This window comes from Necator americanus, chromosome III (genome assembly GCF_031761385.1).
Source record: "Necator americanus strain Aroian chromosome III, whole genome shotgun sequence".
Classification (NCBI taxonomy): Eukaryota; Metazoa; Nematoda; class Chromadorea; order Rhabditida; family Ancylostomatidae; genus Necator; species Necator americanus.
Window position 1 is genome coordinate 19,084,223 of NC_087373.1, and position 20,631 is coordinate 19,104,853.

The 20,631-nt window shown below is 43.6% G+C and overlaps 1 protein-coding gene across 1 annotated transcript in view; it reads right to left on the bottom strand.

Annotated features, from left to right (window-relative positions):
- Window positions 1-8,338: 8,338 nt before the first annotated feature.
- RB195_010080 (uncharacterized protein) overlaps window positions 8,339-20,631 on the bottom strand; it is a gene marked incomplete at both ends in the record, with an annotated part of 39,613 nt that continues 27,320 nt past the window's right edge. The window contains 6 exons of the mRNA XM_064190921.1: window positions 8,339-8,401; window positions 18,437-18,528; window positions 18,594-18,699; window positions 19,550-19,603; window positions 19,657-19,743; window positions 19,802-19,840. Coding sequence (XP_064048504.1) covers window positions 8,339-8,401; window positions 18,437-18,528; window positions 18,594-18,699; window positions 19,550-19,603; window positions 19,657-19,743; window positions 19,802-19,840 — 441 coding nt within the window. The remainder of the gene's footprint in view (window positions 8,402-18,436; window positions 18,529-18,593; window positions 18,700-19,549; window positions 19,604-19,656; window positions 19,744-19,801; window positions 19,841-20,631) is intronic.

Genomic DNA, 20,631 nt, shown 5'->3' on the forward strand with positions numbered 1-20,631 from the left:
GCGCCATCTTTCCTGGAACATTGGAATGGTACGTCTTCATATTTATCCTTTCTCCCACTTACCTTCCTCCATTTTCTAGAATAGTGCACAGACTATTCTAGAAAACAGTTCACACAAGTTGCTAAGAAGGGCACAAGGTTACTCAAGTAGTTGGTGGCCAATTACCAGGACTAAGTAGCCTGATTACATTTTAACACGGTGGAGATGTTCAGATCATTCTTATCTAGCACGAGGTGGAAAATAGGAAAGTATGGCTCGACGAATACAGTTACATCAAGAGAATGCTAATTTGAAACTAAATATGAACGCTTTTTGAGATTCTGGTGCTGCGTTTCTTTCGAAAAGCTGCAAAAGCTTCCATTTTGTGGATTTTTACTCATTGTTAAGCAGGAAAGAAATTGAGCACCATAGAAGTCCAAAAGTCGGACATTAGTCTCGGTGCGTTTGCCACATTAAGATAACTGGACATCACAATAGGAGGCAAAAAAGAGAAAGGGTGAGGGATATAAGGAAGCAGGGTGATTGAAGGAGCTGAACGATGTGAAAGAGAGCGAATTCCAATTCGAAGAAGCTGATAATCGTTGAACTATTCTGAATGACCAGTAGTGGGTTCAAAACTGGAACTGGTTCAACCATTGTAGAAGGTTCTCCTCTAGCATATGTTGAGCAACCAGTGATTGACTGGGCCTTCGAGGTAAGGGAGACGCGCAACGATTATTATTGCACTTCGCCCAGGTGAGCACAAGGATGAACTTTACGGAAAAGACTGAGCTTATTTAAGAAAGTGTGAGAGTGATGTACAGAGAAGAAGACAACACAATTGCAATAAAGATTTTTAAAAAGGGTTCTGACAAGTGCTGTGCAATAGATGCAGAAATCAAGGTCCAGGTGACCGGTACGACGAAAGTTCCTAGATGAAGCGAACTAGAATAGGTAACAACCGGAGCCCAAAGAGGAGATTGGAGTGAATGTTCAGAAGAAGAACACCATAAAGCTGGCAGATCAGTTATTTTAAGGGATATTGAATACCCGAGCAACATTGTAAAGGAGCACACTCTGCAAAGGATACGTAGTCGTTCACGTTCGTTGGAGGAACTAGTGGTTGAGTAATTTCTGCATTGCGATCATTTTCGGTAGTTTCCGAAGCAATTACTTAGTTTTCAAACAAAGTTATTCACCAGTGCTGGGCATGTTTCTTTCTTCATTTGTATTTCGTCGATTTGTTGACACTGCTTGTCTGCTCTGATGTTCTCGCCAAGATTCAGGAAATTGTGACGAATTAGACCATTGTCAAATATTGAACATATTTAATGACTTGGTGCTTCATTGTAGCTCAACCACTGAGCGGTGTTGACGATCGTTACAAAGGATTCGTCTTTCAAAAACTGAAATCAGAAATCGAGTTTCTTTGGCTTCTCATAGTATCGCAAGTAGATGGAAACCGCTGTGCACGACACACGTAGTTCAGAAGCGAGCTCCCAAGCTGAAATGAAACAATCACCTGAGACAAATGGAGCTAAAAGCACGTTTCGAAATTGCAGAAACCATGAACATTACAGAAAAACATTTGAGAATGCAGCATCAGTATCAAGGTAGCAAAAACCGCAGAAATTTCGTTCAGATTCATAGTGGTAGCGTTAGCTCACATCAGCTGAATGGTGTCAGCGCACTACACGCACATTGGATATTCGATCTTATTTTCTGCTGCGATGTGAATGTGCTAAGCGAGAAGCAGTGCGAAAGCGTGATATGATCTGGTCACGAAAATTAATGGATCAGCAGTGACTGCGGGATTAGCAGATCCAGTTATGTCAATAGAGGACAAGCGGGTACAGAAAGAAATAAAAAGTGGACAGTATGATTGGTGGAGCTCAGTAGTCATGAGAGGATACCAATATTTCAGACTGGTGCTTCGGTGTTTAAAAGTAGGACCAGGTAAATGGTGAAGTCAGTAAGGCGTTTCCAACGACAGGGATTGATGAATCGACACCAGAAGATGAAGGTGAATACCACATGGATTGATGTGACGTCGCTTCGACATAGAGAGACTGGTCGATCATCGTTTAAATGGTGCATTAGCGCCTGAAAGCCAGCAGCATGGTTGTTGAAATTTGTGAGCAATGGGCGGATCCTACAGCGTCGGAATTGTGCAGTGGCGCTTCAATTAGGAAAACAAGTCCTACATCGTTCTGCAAGTACCTTGGGTGCCTAGAATTGGGGCTACGAGTAGTTGCTCAGAAGCAGCAAGACGGGTCCAAAATAGTCAGACAGGTGCAAAGGCGCGTCAGAGTACAACAAAGTAAAAAGTGAGAATAGTGGGGCATGTATATGTTCGCACCACGATATCTGAAAAAAATTGAGAACAAATAAAATATGACGGAAAGAAATCTCGTAGTGTTATGCCCGCAGTACCCATGGGATTGTACTAGTATGTTCGTATGTTTACGTCTACGTCTATCTAATCCCTTTCGCAAACAATGTTTTCTGAAATACTGTGCTTTGCTTCCGCTTAGCGTTGCTGTTTGTCTGATCTAAGGTGCCCTCCTCTATCAGAAAACATTTCGCCCTCAACATTTTCACACTGAGCAGTTTAAAAGTAGATCTAAAGTCCACCCTTTGCACCGACCTGAGATGGAGGTGCGTTGACCACAGTGAGATAAGTACCTTTCGATCTTGCAGTTCCGTTTTAAAACCAGCATTCCAAAAATTTCCGAAGATTGGATCTTTCCACCTGTAGGTAAACGCTGTTCGCAAGTAACACAGTGAAGAACTTTTCTGACAATTTCAGGATTTTTAGACTTCAACAACAGAAAGATGCATGACTGTGCATGAGGTCTGCGAAATCATATCCGACAAAATTATTTGCGCTCGCGAAGAAGGTGAAAGATTGGGGAAGAGCTATAGTATCTTTTATTTTCCTGTCTAACTTGATAGAGAGTAGCGTTAGCAGAAATCTCGCTCCTTTTTTGAATTCACGTAAGTGTGTTCTTGTAGATTGTGTTCATCATGTCCCTAATTCTGGATATGGCTGAAGAAGTTTCGTATTTGCATCGTGATGCTTATGAACTACGGCATCCGTTGGCCCCACTTAACAGACGAGCCACAAGTCAGTCGCGGATATTTCCCCGAACTCAGCCTATAACGAATACAAATATTTTCTTGTACATTTGCACAACTACAACTTTGAAGAAAGAAGTATTGTGGTTTCATTTCATGTAAAATCTATTCACTCTCTCGCGTAGGACAATGAAACCCTGTAGAATGTGACAGAATCATTAGAAAGTCATTCTACTGAAATACAAGGGCTGAGAAAACGACATAGTCGGGAATGTTTGAACTGTGATGCTGTGAAAATATTTCTCAGAAAAACTACAAATTGTCTTGTCAACGACTGACACGTGCAATGGTTGCTTTCCCTATAAGGAAATTGCAAACATCGACATTAGCACGATTACAACCGATTTTATGCCGTTACATATATTGACGAATGCCGTATACTAAGGTCTGTGTACCCCTAAGAACGCAAACGTTTTAACATTCTCATTCAGGAATCGCTCTGCCATGCAATTTATACTCAGGTCAAAACGACATGTAAGATGAACAGTTGCGTGAGCGGCTGCGCTCGAAGCGGTCCAGTGGAGACAGCGGTTGGAATCGAGGTGGGACCGTGGCGAACTGCAGAGATAGGTGGCCGTAGCGAGGATCCCTACACAATCTGATCTCAATTGCTACGCTCCACTGCCCCGCTTCGAGTGCTGCCGCTTACGCAACTGTCCGTGCTTCATGTTGTTTTAACCCAACTAAAGTAACGGGCTTAGTGTCACGTGGGTAGGTGCAATTGTATATGGATGTACGAAACGAAATTTCAGAAAGTAGGGAACGGGTCCAAACTCGTCACATTGGAACACAAGTACCAGAAAGCAGTAAAATGACGCGAAACTGGATCTATAGCTTCACACTGGGGTGAAAGAAAACACGTAAGGGATTCCACTTCACAAGAATGGTGCTAAAGCGCAAGAAGTTGTAACCAGCTCAGTTATGAGTAATTCGAAGAACTCCATGCAAATTGAGCAAAATGAAAGTGAAGAAGGCGTTGTTAACCATTTCATGGCCGGGACAACTGCATGTGTAGCACTTAAAGGTATCACCCCACGAATCTGAGGTAGTGCAGATTTCAGGTGGAGTATTCGTATACAGGATGGGAGACTACGGAGAGGGGGGTGATTCCGTCCATTTCTTCCTAATTGCCGTAAAAAACGGCCCGGAAAATCCGGCTTCATTCGTTTTGGCGCACCATTTTGTACAAGAGGTTCGATTGGAGCGCGCCAGTCTTGTGCGGCGCCGCATCTTCCGGGCCGTTTTTTATGGCAATTAGCAAAAAGTGGACGGAATCACCTCCCTCTCCGTAGTCTCCCATCCCGTATACGAATACTCCACCTGAAATCTGCACCACCATAGATTCGTGGGGTGACGCCTTTAATCCTAATGTTCCCCTCCGTAAAGCTACTCTTGTTCTTTAAAATTCTGCTCTCTTGCGTGTACGCAGCTGCTTAGACATTAGCATACAGGTCATGTGATCCGACATAGAACCCTCATCTTTATCAATATGACGTAGGCGTTTACGCTATTCCATGTTAGTACATCGTTATTCGATGGAAATTGTAGGGGACAAGGACGAGAAGAACTCTAATACTGCGAATAATGTAATGCAAATAATAATGTTCTGAGTTAGGGAACGGTCCTCATTTACCTATTCCCCAGACCTCGCCCCATCAGGCTATAGCTTGTTTCGAGCCCTCGAGGGTAGCGTATCACAAAATTGACGTAGTGCGGAAACCTCATGGAAGACGTAAAGTTAGGGGTTGCGAATATGAGAGTTCCATCTAATCATCCTAGAAAACGGCTTGGGAACGGCGTTTATTCCTACGAGATAGGTTAGAACGCTTTCCCATGTATACCCTCTGATCCTCTTAGCAGCCTATTCATTGGTTTCACTAGAATCGACTCATGAGAAGATACTCTTCCCATAAAGTCGACAGTTTTTGACCGCTCAGACGGGGATGCGGCGCGTACACAAGGGTGGCGCGCTCCGCCGTTTTTTCCTGGAAGACCATAGGAAGCAAAGTGGGCCACATTCACATCCGTAGTTTATACTATGAACTTTCAAATTCGACTTTCTTTAAACCTCGGTATGATGACTTATTTGAGGCTGACACGAGGTTGTTACAATCCTTTATTAGTGGCTAACGTTTGGAAATCGCCTTCCTGAAAGGATGATTAAGTTGAACTTGACTATCCGATCAAACACCCTATCCGCCCAGCAAAGAGCAAGTGAAAGTGTAAGGCTTACTTTACTGTTAAAGAATTTCTTGCCACAGCTAGATATTCGTCGTGAGATGACTAGCGCACTCAAAATAGCAACCCTAAATAGGTAGCGAGTTCCTGCTTAATATAGAGGCATTCTTCTTTGCTATTCATATTCAGAAATAATGTTTCGCACAGTCACCTCGTTTTGCACGAGAGAAAGGGAAGGACAGGAATCAATCGAGCTCACTAGGAGAGTTGCGGCTAATAACGGTTGCAGACCAATGCGGTCTCTGACAGACCTGCCATGCGACGGTGTCTGAAGAAAGCAAATCTTGAGGAATCTGTAGCGATTGTACAACTGCCCCTAGTTATCTTAAAAACAGGCTCATGCGTAATCGCCTATATAACCACATTTGCACTACACTGGATTGCAAAATAACTTCAGATAACGAAGTTGATTGAGTTCAGGTGTTGTTTATCCAATTTCCTGTATGAGGTGCGGTGCCAAATACATAGGAGGAACTGCTAGACCTTTATGTCTTCGAGTTAAAAAACACCTAAACGAAAAAACGTGACTTCGCGGCATTAGGTGGTCATAGGGTATAGTGGGCCATACCGGTAAAGATTTTGAAGTTAAAATCACGTACTGGTGTTAAAATCACGATACTGGCGAAGCGTTTTGGATCCATTCCAAGAGCCCGAATATGAATCGCAAAGAGGAATGGCTCTATATTGATTATAAACTCGCTCTCTATTTAAAGTTGCTATTTTGGGTGCGGTAACCATCTCACGACGAGTGTCTAGCTGGAACAAGAGATTCTTTGACACTAAGGTAAGCGCGAAAGTTCGACTTTCCTTGAATCTTGGCATAGAGATAGCAACTTGTTGATAGTCGAATTTAAGCAACAGCCAAGATTGTTAACAAAATTTATTACGGCTAACGTTTCGGCGTTGTCGCCTTCGTCAGAGCCTGGAAAGTAAGAGCATTTGCAATATATCCTCTCAAATGCCTCATCCAGAACAAGTCATCATCCCGTAGGATATTACACCCGGAAACAAAAACCAAAAAAGGCCCAAATCGTTGTGCCTACCTTAGTAGCCGCGTTGCCGTGATGTTAGCGGATATCCGCGTGGTGCTATCGCTCCGCTGATACTAATTAGGATGCGACCCGCATATGACCCCGTAGATCAAACCCGCAAAGGTCTTGATACAGAGCCAGCTCGTTGGTCACGGCTAAGCACTCTTCCTTTCTATTCATTTTTGGACCTTTTGCATTTATCCAAAACGCTTCTAAAGTTCTGCTAGCTATAATCTCAGGTTCGTACGATAAGATCGTGGCAGCTATGCAGAAAGGAACATTTTCATGACATTGTCTGCGGTGAGCTCCGAGGGGAGTTGCTACGTTCGATTGTTTCATCCCATTTAGATGTTCTTTAGTGCGAACACAAAGGGGTCGCCCTGTTTTGCCGATGTATTGGTCCCTACATGTTTTGCACGAAATTAGACAGACTACACTAGAGACCATGCAATCGCCTTCCTTCCCGAATGAGCATATTACACAGCCTGGAATAATACAGAAGCAATCGTACATTCTAATTCGAACTAATTGCTTATTTAGATACCAGTGATTACCAGTGTAACCATTAGAATACGTTGCGCTAGGTTGATCGCATCGATCCGCTCCTGGACATCCGATGTCACCGTTACGGCTGTCCTAAAATGCTTTTAACCACACATTTCTTAGTTTTCCAAGGGTGAGCGGAAGAACAGTGAACTAAAGTGTTTTTGTTGCTAGGTTTTCGGAACCATCGTGTCTTCCATTCACCATTGGACCACTGTATTTCTACATTAAGGAAGTACAGCCAATTTTCTTTCTTTTCTCCCTTGTGAACCGTATGTAAGGGGACTGCTGGTTTAGAAGCTCGAAACAAGTGTCCATCTCATCTTGAGTTGGGGCATATAATGCAACAGTCATCAATGTAACGGCAGTACAGGAAAAGATTTTCGTTCCAGAATGGGTTGTTCTATTTTGGACATGAATGCAATGGCTAGTGTCGGAGGCAGTCTTTGTCCCATGGCAATCCCCTGACTTGTCTATAATAGTGTCCGGCCCAACGAGAAATGGAGCACTTTAAGCATTCATCCATGAGCGTTATAATTTGCCTTTTGGAAAACCTGTGCAAGTCTAGAGTGTCTCTGTGTTCTACGTGTAGCACGAACACAGCTTGCATTGCAGCGCTGTTTGAAACATTTGTATGAAGTAATGTAAAATCGAAAGATTCGATAACATCGAAAGATGGGCGGGGCGCAACGGTTGCGCATTGCAGTCGTAAGAAACAGCGTTTCGGGGTCGTCCGTTTACAGTGATACAGCGTGAGATGAACGGAACCACACTCTTTCCAACAATCTACGCCCCCGTATAGGCATTACCCGCCTGAAAACCCGTACCACCTCAGATTCGTGGGTGATGCGTATGACAGACTTCGTAAAAATGACGCATTTCTCGTTCTACTTGGTGAATCTGAGGTGATTCGAAACCGCTGTAGGCAGACAAAGCTCTCCATTCGTCAAGCTAAATCAATTGGTAATGACCAGTATAGCTTGGAAGAATAAAGACTCTGATATTATACATTAGCTGACTTCCATAAGTCATCCTTGGCAAATACACACGTTTACAAACTTCTGACGATTTCGAATTGCAATCGAACACGTTGGTTCATCCCAAACGGATTAATACGTCAGACTATTTACACACTTTGAGTGCACCTTTATTTGTTCCAGCACATTAATACACGAGAGTTTCAAGCTGGTTTTTAGTATTACAATGCTGCAGCAGAACTAAATGAATAAAAATTAAGCCAGAGTTAATAGTGATAATCTGCACAGCCGCTGTAAAACTTGAAAGCCACGTCCTCGAGATTTCTACACAGACACGCGATTGCAAGTTTAAAAGGAGGCACAATAGAACAGTCTGAGAAAGGTGTGTATGGAACTCTTTCGGAGAAAAAACACTACTTTGAAGCAGGGAAACTAAGTCTTCTTCTTCGCTTTCTCCTCTCTCTCGCTGATATACGGAGAACTTGTCGGCTCCATCTGAAAACAACAAAGTTAGCAAATGCCTTTATTTCCTGCCAGACAGATGGTGTTTTCAATACGTCAGCAGCTAGATGCTGAATGCCTTCCTTCTATGGATCCCGTGTGGACCTGAGTGGTCGCCAGAAATCAATTAGAAATAAAGAAATAACCAGAGAAAAGCAACACTAATGCGTAACCGTAACCTAACATTAGTCTCAGCAACCTCAGTAGTTCTCTTCGATTAGGTCGTGTTGCGAATGTTCGACAATCGCAGGTGCCGACAGCGACTTTGTGCGCTCGAGTTGAGGCTACCCCAGGTTTAGCGTTAATTACTGGAGAAATCAGGAACCTTCACACTTGGGTATTTTTAGTTGTAAAGATTGCCGATTTAGATTTAGAAAGAAAGATTTTAAGATGTGCTGATCCGGCAAGTTCGTTCGAAGTCAAAGCTGACATGACTAGCAACCGACTAATTAGGATGATATGCTAATGATGCCCAACAAAGGTAACTGCTGTGGGAGAATAAGCATGTAATTGGGAACGACGTTGTTAACATCGTTTGACGATGTTGACTTTGACGGATACTCTACTAATGTTTAACGTTTTGTCAGCAGTGGTCGCAAGTAGAAGTAAGTGCAAGTATCATATTTGATTTCACATAAGAGAAAAATATATGGGGCGAATTCTAGCCGTATTTATAGCCTCCAGTTTTTTAAACATGTAACGATGAATTCGCATTGGCGGTTTGGAGTTGCATACAACAAATAAGATTCACCTATGTACTCTGCACGGAACGTTCCTGAAAAACTCGTGGGATTAGAGGCCAACAATCGGCCCATGAGTTTTAGAATTATATGGAAGACACAGCAATAAGAAAGAATATCCTGATTTCGCTGGAAAGCCTAGTACAACAGAGCCAGGAAGGACCGGATTGCAGGAGCCATCTAGGCTACCGAAACGGAAAAGGACTAGGAAGACGGTCTGTACTTACAACGCATGTACGCTTGCATCGGAAGCGGCCATTGAAGATCTGATGATGCTAGGATGATTAAGTAAGACTTCATTGGAGTGACCGATGACGAGACGGCATCATCCACTGAGCGCTGTAAGTGATCCTGGAGAACTGCTCTTAGAAACACGCAACAGTAGAGGAGTTGCTGTCCTTGTCACCATGAGTATGGCAATGAACATAGCCTCTTACGAACAAATAACGACTCTAATCGGACATTTACGGACGAGAAGGAAATGGTTTAACGCCAGCTTTGACTATCTTCGTCGTTCACGCTCCAACACCAAGCTACGTAGAGGAAGAACTCGAAGCTTTCTACATGGACCTGGAGAAGTTCTACATACAAGATCTTACTTTCTACAAGGTCAAGGTTAGCAACTTAAGCGCCGAAATTGGCCCCGGAAAAACGCGTGAAGAACTTCACATCGGAACCCGGGGCCTCCAATAGAATGAACAGGGAGAGAAGCTTTCTGCGCAATTCCAAAAGCCCTCCTCTCTACGCCGAACGTGGTAGTCACCCGGTAGAGAGTACCATAATTAAATTGAGCACATCATCGTCAGTAAATAATTTTTCCTGACCAAAGTCGCTGTAGTACCGAAGTTTTAAGCGGAATAGAACCATCGCCTTTGAGATTTTTCACATAGAGAGGGAGGAAGGTCCCGAGGTTTACAGAGCGAACTCCCAGAACCATTATCAACTGGGAACTCATCACTTCGCTCGTCGACTTTTGGGAAGACACCGTCTTTAACAACATTGCAGACGAATATGAACGGCTTGTAGATTTTAAATCTTCACGACTGTAAAAAAAAGTTTCAGAACCATCGAGAGACGCCTGTCACCGAAAACTCCAGAGCTGAAAATCTTGCTGTTGTATAAGAAGGGAGACCCACAAGACAACTGGAAACTATCGTCTTACCTGCTTACTGTCTTTCATCTACAAGCTCTTCACGAGAGTAATTCTAAACAGGATAGAAAGAACATTGGATGAAAGACAGCCATGCGAGCAAGCAGAGTTCTATCAACGGTTCAGTACGCCTGACCACATACAGACCTTTTCAAAACTCATAGAAGTATCACGAGAGAACAAAATATCACTGTGTCCTACTTTTATCGACTTGAAGAAAGCCCTCCATACAGCTGAGACCGAGACGGTCATGGAGAGCTGGAACAACCAAGGCGTCCCTACTCCATACATAAAAATAGTTCGTGAGTTGCATAACAACTTTACGACCAAAATTTCCCCATTCTACAAATAATGTCACCATCGACGTGAAGAACGGTGTGATTGATCGTCACGTCATCGCCAAAATCTCATCCAAAATATTCATTGCCACTCTCGAGAGCGCGATGCGAGAATTGGAATGGAATAACATGGAGTTGAAAGCTGACTGCCGGCATTTACATCATTTTCGTCTGGCTGATGACATCTTTCTGATTACATCAAACATCAATCACGGGGAAACAATGCTGTACAGTTTATGAAACATCTAAAAAGGGCGGTATTCAGCTGAACCTAGACAAGATGATGTTCATGAGGAACGGATGGGATTCTGATGCCCCATTTATGGTCAATGGAACGAATATATTTGCTCCAGCTATGTGTATCCAGGTCGGGAAATTAACACGATCAACGACCTGAACTCCGAAGTGGGCAGGAGGAAACGAGCGGCCTGGGGAGTAGACAAGAGCGTTCAGGATGTATTGAAAAGGACTAAGAACATCCGGCTCTGTGCTCACTCATTCAACGCCTTCTTCGTGGTTTGACTTACGGTTCAGAAACGTGGGTGTTTCGCAAGCAGGAGGAAAATGCGATCAGCGTCGTCGAACGCGCAATTGAAAGAGTAATGTTAGAAGCATCCCGTTTTACCCAATTCAAAGAATGGATTCGAAGTTCACTCCTAGCGAATATCGGGGACGCTGACGCATATGCTAAGAAAAGCAAAATTAGCTGTCCCGGACACATAATGCGTTTAAGCTATAAAGGGGCTGCGACGGGTCCACCGGCATCGAATTGGTGCGCCGGCGCCAGATAGCTATAAAAGGAGTGCGACGGGTTCACCAGCGTCAAATCGTTCTGTCACAATGCAGTATTATTGTGCAGTAACTTCACATACATGTCGCAAAATGTAAATGGGAGGTTGCAACCGTTTCATACCCGTGGCCACTACGCTACGCGTGCTGCTTTTCATCTCTATTACTCTTCCGTGTGTTTGTTTCCTTTCATGTTTGCTTCAGATTGATAAAATGCCTTTTCAGAAAGTGGAAGCACGAATGAAACCGGCTGGTTAAATAGTAAACAGCAGTTTACATAATCTGACGAGGAACGTTATCTTTATCAGTACGATGGTGTCGTTCACGTCATTTTTTGTTAAACATCATTGTTCGGCTGTTGAGGAAAATAGGACAAAAACCCATATTTCGAGTGATACTTTCAAATTGTTCTTATATTATGTTGGTATCGAAGGAGTGTTTGAAGCTGAAGTTTGCATATTCTCAAAATGTAAAACTGACACGTTTAGAAAAAAATCTTTCGCCTTTACTTATAGTAAAAAAAAAGAAGAAAACGTTGTAAGGGAAACAAAATTCTGACTTTACAGAAAATGTCACTACCATTGATTTTTGATTAATTTTGACTAATAGATTAGTGAATGCGAGCGAAGGGAACACCTTAAAAAATCTGATGTCCGGCTTTAGCCTTTTATAATAACGAGGTTAGTCTGTGTGTGTGTTTGTCTGTATCACGAAATTCGAAAAAGGTGGTGCGACGGGTCCACCCAGCGTCGAACTGGTGCTCCGGCGCCAGATATTCATAAAATAGGGTGCGATGGGTACCCCGGCGTCAGACTGGGGTGCCGGCGCCAGATAGATATAATATGGGGTGCGAACGGCTGCTTAAATAGTAGCAACATGTTTAAAAGATGTTTATGTGATCTGATGTGGAACGTTATATTTATCATTAGAATGATGTCTTTCACGTCAATTTATGCTAAAACATCCTTCTTTGATAATTGTTTGGGGAAAACAGGAGGAAAACCCATATTTCCCATATTTCGAGTGATACTTCTAAATTTTGTCTACATTATACTGGTATCGACAGACTGTTTGAAGCTGAAGTTTGTATATTCTCCAAATGTAGAACTGGCGCGTTTAGAAAGAAGAGTATGAAATCTTTTGCTTTTAGTTATAATATAAAAAGGAAGAAAGATTGTTGGAGATACACTAATCCAATTTCATAGAAAACGGTACTAAGATTACTTCACGTTGATCAGTGAAGGCGAACGAAGCAAACACCACAGAACGCTGAAGTCCGGCTTTAGCCGCACGTTCAGACTGGTATATATATATATATATATATATATATATATATATATATATGTACATATATATGTATGTACATATATACATATATATATATATATGTATATATATATATATATATATATATATATATGTATATATATACCAGTCTGAATGTCCTGCTAAAGCCGGACTTCAGACTTTTGGTGATTTTAGCTTCGCTCCCCTTCACTGATCAATGAAACTTAATAGTAGTGGTGTTTTCTGTAAAATTAGATTTGTGTTTTTTTAACAACGCTTTCCTTCTCTTCTTTATATTATAAATTAGGGCGAAAGATTACGGAGTTTTCCTTATAAACGCGTTAATTCTATATTTGGAGAATATTCGACCATCAGCTACAAACACTCCTTCGATGTCAGAATAATATAGATACAATCCCAATAGTTGATGTTTTAACATTCAATGACGTGAAAGACATTATTCTACTGATAAAGATAACGTTCCACGTCAGATCACATAAACATCTTACTACTATTTAAGCAGCCATTTGCATGCGTGTTTCCACTTTCTGAGAACGTCATGCTACAAACTTGAGGCGAAAGAAGAAGGAAATAGGCACAAGGAGTAGTAATAAAGGTGAACAGCAAAGCGCCAAGTGGTTACGGCTATAAAACGGCTGCAACCATTTACGTTTTGCGTTATGCACACTAATTTATTGCCCTCCAATGACCGGGTCCACCAACGCCGGTGGATCGGTCGCACCCCATATTATGGCAATCTGGCACCGTTGGACCCGTCGCACCATCTTCTATAGGTATCTGGCGCCAGCGCACCAATCTGGCGCCGGTGAACCCGTCGCACCCCCTTTTTCGAATTTCGTGACACACAGACAAACACACACACGCACACATACACACACACACACACGGACTAAGCTCGTTATTGTATACCAGTCTGAATGTCCGGCTAAAGCCGGACTTCAGACTTTCAGTGGTGTTTGCTTCGTTGCCTTCACTGATCAACGAAAATTAATATTAGTGTCGTTTTCTATGAAATTGGACTTGTGTATCTTCAACAAACTTTCTTCCTTTTTTATATTATAACTAAGGGCGAAACATTTCATAGACATCTTCCTAAACGCGTCAGTTCTACATTTCGAGAACATTCGAACTTCAGCTTCAAACACTCCTTATCAATATATTATAGACAAAATTTAAAAGTATCACGCGAAATATGGGTTTTTCTCCTGTTTTCTATAAACAGTTATCAAAGAATGATGTTTTAACATAAAATGACGTGAAAGACATCATTCTACTGATAATGATAACGTTCTACGTCAGATCACGTAAACATCTTGCTACTATTTAAGCAACCGTTTGCATGCGTGTTTCCACTTTCTGAGAACGGCATGCTACAAACTTGAGGCGAGCGAAGAAGGAAATAGGCACGCGGAGGAGTCATAAAGGTGAAGAGCAAATCGCCCAGTGGTCACGGCTATGAAACGGCTCCAACCATTTATCTTTTGCGTCATTCACACTAAGTTATCGCGCACCAATGACCGGGTCCACCGACGCCGGTGGATCCGTCGCATATTATAGCAATCTGGCGCCGGCGCACCAATCTGACCCCAGTGGACTCGTCGCACCCCCTTCTATAGGTATCTGACGCCGGTGGACCCGTCGTTCCTCCTTCTATAGGTATCTGACGCCGGTGGACCCGTCGCAAACCATTTTATAGCTATCTGATCCCAGCGTACCAATTCGACGCCGGGTGGACCCCGTCGCACCCCTTTTTTCGAATTTCGTGACACACACACACACACACACACACACACACACACACACACACACACACACACACACACACACACACACACACACACACACACACACACACACACACACACACACACACGGACTAAGCTCGTTATTATATATCATGATCATGATATCATTATATATATATCCACGGATCTCCTTCACTAGAGGGATCAGAGCCGGTTAGTCGCGAGGCTACGTGGCGCGTCCCCGGGTGGCGGATAGGGGGCTAATTGCGGACCAAAAGCGACCTTGTGCTTGCCCAGAGACGCGGGTGGATTCAGGGGATGTTTCTGCTGAGCCAGGACTGACTCATGACATCCTTGTATCCCGCACGTCGGTCCGGCCAAAAGCCTGCAATCAAGTGACTGGGAGGTGCAAGGGGGGCGGTTTGGAGTCGCCTCCAACAAATAAGCTCCATATTTCCACTCCGGGAGAATGGAATTTCTCCCAGAAACTGATGGGACTAGAGGCTTGCAACCTGCCCATGGGTTTTAAAATTAAAGTAAAACAGTAATAGAAAAGAGTCTCCTGATTCCGGAGGAAAGCCTAGTACGGTAACGATAGGAAGACGGGGTTTGCAGAAGTCATGTAGGCTACCGAAACGGAAAAGGACTAGGATGGCGATCTGTACTTATAACGCACGTACGCTTATCTGATGATGCAGGCCAAGAAAATCAAGTACGACGTCATCGCACTGACCGAGACGAGACGACGTCATCCTCTCAACGCCGTATATGAAACTGGAGAAGAACTGTTCTTAGGTACATGCGACAGTAGAGGTGTTGGTGGAGTTGGCATCCTCGTCAACATGAGTATGGCAAAGAACATCGACTCTTTCGAATAACTTACGACCCGAATCGGACGTCTGCAGATGAGAAGACGTAGTCCAACACCAGCTTTGACTATCTTCGTCGCTTACGTTCCAACATCAAGCTACGAAGAAGAAGAAATCGAAGCTTTCTATATGGACCTGGAGAAGTTCTACCGAGAAGATCATGCCTTCTACAAGGTCATAATTGGCGATTTCAACGCCTAAGTTGGCCCAAGAAGAACGCCGAAGGAACTTCACATCGGGACCCACGGCCTACAATGGAATGACCAGGGGGAGAGGCTCTCCGAGTTCATCATGACGACTAAGACCATCCATGGGAACTCGCAATTCCAGAAGCCCTCCTCTCTACGCCGCACGTGGGAGTCACCGGGTGGATGACCGTAATGAAGTAGACCACATCATCGTCAATAAAAGGTTCTGCCTGACGGACGTCGCTGTTGTACCAAAGTTCTATACGGGATCGGACCATCGCTTCCTCCTTTGTGAAGATTTTCCTTCACAAGGAGAGCAGAGAAAGCCGCCAAGTTCAGAGAGAGAAATCGCAGGACTATCATCAACTGGGATCTCTTCGCTACGCTAGCTGGCTTTTGGGAACATTCCGCAATGGACAACATCGACGAGGAATATGACCGGCTTGTTGAACACCTTCACGACTGCGCGAAGAAGGCTGAGAGTTTTAAAACCACCAAGAGATGCCTGTCTCTTGAAACTCTTGAGCTGATACGCCAGCCTGGAGCAGCGCGAGCCGCAGGCAACCAAGAACTCACGTCCGAGCTTGCAGAGAGGCGATAAAGGAAGACCTTAAAGAGAGAAGAGCAGAAGTGCTGGCTGAAGCTGCAGAGGCGGGGAAAAGCATCCGCTATGCCCGTCGAGACTTCGCTAGTCGCAAGACGAGGATGACTGCTCTCCGGAACCCAAACGGAACAGCCATTGCATCGAGAAGGGGGATGGAGAAAATTATCTACGACTTCTACTCTGATCTCTTCAACAGCCATGTCCATTTACCTCCTCACCATCTGAGGGAAGACGGACAAGTCATTCCAGAGGTTCTCCCGTCCGAGATACGACATGCTATTATGTCGGTAAGAAATCGTACGGTACGCGGTGGAAGACCAGCAAGACCGTGTTGTTGTATAAAAAGGGAGATCCAAATGACATCGGCAATTATCGTCCAATCTGCCTACTGTCCGTCATCTACAAGCTCTTTACAAGAGTAATCCTTAATAGGATTGAAAAAGCCTTGGATGAAGGACAGCCATGCGAGCAAGCAGGGTTTCGAAAAGGATTCAGCACGATCGACCACATTCACACTGTTTCGAAACTCATCGAAGTATCACGAGTACAGGATGCCGCTCTGTCTCGCCTTCATCGACTTGAAGAAGGCCTTCGACTCAGTTGAGACGGAAGCGGTCATGGAAGCCTTGGACAACCGAGGCGTCCCAACTCAGTACATAAAGGTACTTCGAGAGTTGTACAGTAACTTCACGACCGGAATTTCGCCATTTTACAAGAATATCATCATTGACGTGAAGAGGAGGGTCTGACAGAATTATACAATTTCACCCAAAATATTCACAGCCACCCTCGAGAACGCAATGCGAAAGTTGGAATTGGACGACACGGGAGTGAAGGATGATGGTCAGCAGCTACACCATTTGCGCTTTGCTGATGACATCATACTGATAACACCTAGCATCAGCCAGGCGGAACGAATGCTGACCGAATTCGACGAAACATGTAGATGCACCGGTCTTCAGCTGAATCTACAAAAGACGATGTTCGTGCGGAACGGATGGGTCTCGGATGCCCCATTCACGCTCAACGGAACGAACATATCCGAATGCACCAGCTACGTTTATCTGAGTCGTTAACTGAACATGATGAACGACCTGACCCCCGAGCTGGGCAGGAGGAGACGAGCGGCTTGGGGAGCGCACAAGAGCATCGAGGATGTAGTGAAGAAGACCAGGAACACCCGGCTCCGTGCTCACCTCTTCAACAAAACCGTACTTCCTGCTTTGACCTATGCTTCGGAAATCTGGACATTTCGCAAGCAGGAAGAAAACGCGGTGAGCGTCATTGAACGCGCAATTGAGAGAGTGATGCTAGGAGTATCCCGTTTCACGCAAGTGAGGGACGGGATTCGAAGTTCTCTCCTACGTCAGCGATCGAAGATTAGAGACGCCGCCGCGTTTGTCAAGGAAAGTAAAATAAGGTGGGCCGGACACGTGATGCGCTTTAATGACAACCGTTGGACCAGAGCCGTGAGCGACTCGGTTCCCCGCGATATTAAGCGCACTACAGGAAGACCGCCGACCCGATGGTCAGATTTCTTCACGAAGTCCTTCAAAGAAAAATATGATGCTCTTCGTGTCCCACGCGAAAGGAGGAACCACTGGGCTACTCTGGCACGCGATCGGGACAAATGGAAGAATTACTGACGCCCGCTCGACCAGTTCGAAGATCAACGGGAGTCATGGTGATCAAGGTGATATAAATGTGTGTATATATATATATATATATATATATATATATATATATATGTCCATATATACATATATATACATGTACAGCACAAACATGGAATGCATCGAAGTTTAATTTGTAAGTGAATTTTATTCGTACTTTTGACCTAATCTTTTTAATAACGATTTGATTTAGAGAAGAGAAATTTGTTCTTCTATTCAAAGCGTAGAGTTGGGATAATATAATGGAGGTCGGACTTCTTTTGGCACATATGCCTTTATGCAGCATAATCACTATTGCTATCTTTATTCTCATCACTGCCACGATCATCATAGTCAATCTCATTAGTATTACTAACATTACTAGCATTACTGTTAATATCACTATATTATTTTTCCTCCACACTTGATAGGTAGCTCTATTGCTAAGGACAAGGGAAGCTGGTTTTCGTAACAGCTGCCAGAGTTGATCGATGTGATAAAAAAACATGAACGTAAGGGGTTCTATTTTTATTCGGATATAGAGGTACTGGAATACGAGTCTGTAAATTCCAAGAAAAGCTCCTCAAAAGTCTTAATAAGAGGATGCTTGCGACAACAGAAAGAAAACAAAAAGGAGTGGATTTACCTCAATGAGACTGTTAAATGAGATCGTGTCTAGTTCCGACTCAAAACGATCGCTCTTTCTGGAGCTGCTTGGTTTCTTTGAAGGAGTTTTACCTAAAGAGATCTGTGTCCTAGTGGCAGTACGTACGTACTCCCGATTGTATATGACACTACACCACCTTTTTTCTTCTCCAGTGCTCTTCGTTCTGGTTCTACCCTCTTCCTCGCGGCAACCACACAACCCTGCTTCTGCTTTCCTGTTACAGCATCCACCGTCACGTGACGCTAGAAATACTGGATTGGGGTGCGCTAGAAGTAGTGCTAGTAGTAGCCTTGTCAATGTTAGCTATTTAGATCTAACTTGGATGATCTAGCAAAGGCAACTTGACCTCTCAAACAACAATAAAATGGTGAGGTAATTGCCACATTTTGCTGCAGTTCGAAACACTAAGTACACTAGAGATCGAGGACTTCAGTGATCGCGTGCGGGTAGCATAGGGTACAGTACAATTAGACCACTAAGGTGTGAGATACAGAAGCGGAGTGGCACGTAATGTTAAAGTATTTTCAGTTGGACTAGATTCTTCAAATAAATATTTTCATTTTAATACATCCATAGGAACTGTACGCAGATTGTGTACTACTTTCTTAAGCAGAACCAAGATTGTTATTGATCTTTATTCTGGCTAACGTGTACGTACGCAGATTCAACTTGTCGTGTTGCATTTTAATTGCATTAGCTTTACTGGGGCATGTGACCTCGGATCATATTAGATGCTATCGCTATATTTGACGTAGAGAAAGAGCTGTATCTGGTTGTACAAATTGCAATGATGGAGAAGAGGTTAGTGAGCTAATTGGTATGAAGATGGGTTACAAAGTACGGGTCAATTACGCGGAAGTCAAGTCCTGCAATCTTCGCTTTGTCGCATTTGAGTACTTAAATATGCCGAAAATATGGACGATTCAGTGTGCTTTGTTTGATTTTCATAGCAATCTTTCTTGAGATGTAAACATTTCGTATTAAATGCTAAATCCCACTTCACTCGAAGACTAATTTGGCACTAGCGCGGAGATTTCGACTAGACTAGCAGCATTTTGGATTGCTACCAACTGTTCCTGCGCAGTAACTTACCACTAGCTTAGTATCGCGCTTCACACCTTCTTTGCTCGGTGCCTGTAGAGTCACCTGAAAATGTAAATAATAGTTGCTTTCGATTAATGGTTCTCAGCTCCACATACTGAGTCCGTCGTTGTCTCCACACCAGATCCAACAAGAATACCTCCTGATTGAACGTTTCCTTTCCACTTGTACGATGTGCTTCTCTCCTGGAGTGGAAGAGTCGAATCGCTGCTTCCCAAGTATTTATTGGCAAACAGAACTTACGCTAGTGACCATAGTCCCAACTGGAAGTTTCGACACATCCTAGAAAGCATTTCACTCTTACAAATTTGATTCAGATGGCTATTATAGTTAGGTGACAGGTGTGCGGGCAAATCGCAGCGCTTACGCACATATAGTAGAATCAAAATGACATGAAGCTCGGTGTAGTTGGGTGAGCGGTTGTGCTCGAATCGGCGCAGTGGAGCGTAACGGTTAGGATCGAGTGAACACCGTTGCTACCACCGTTCATTGCAGCAAATCGCGATGATCCTATCCAGATTCAAACCGTTATCTCCGCCGGTCTCATTCAGCGCAACGCCTACGCAAATTTACCGTGCTTCATGTTGTTTTGAACCGACAACACAGTGAACTCGCGCAGTGGGAGCTATACTCCCAAGCAACAGGTTACCTGCGTTCCGCTACTGTTCCGAGTATATGTAACATTTAAACCAGAACGAGTTTTGCAACTTGAACCCGAACCCCCAAATTTTCCCTTTAAAGAAATGGTGAGATGTTTTTTTTTTGACACCTGCGAAGTCAAAAAGAACTAACGAACTCTTGTATGGTTGGTTCAAGCCGACCTGATCCTCACTGCAGTTGCGTGAACGACCCCGATAGATGCGATGAAGCATTGAGGTTAAGATCGATGGGGATCCTTGCTAGCACCACTCATCGCTGCAGCTCGCAGTGGTCCCACCACGATCACAATCGCTAGCTCTACCGCGGCGCTTCAAGCGCAGCCTTCTATGCATCGAAGCGTCGAATATATATATATATATATATATATATATATATATATATATATATATATATATATATATATATTTATATAT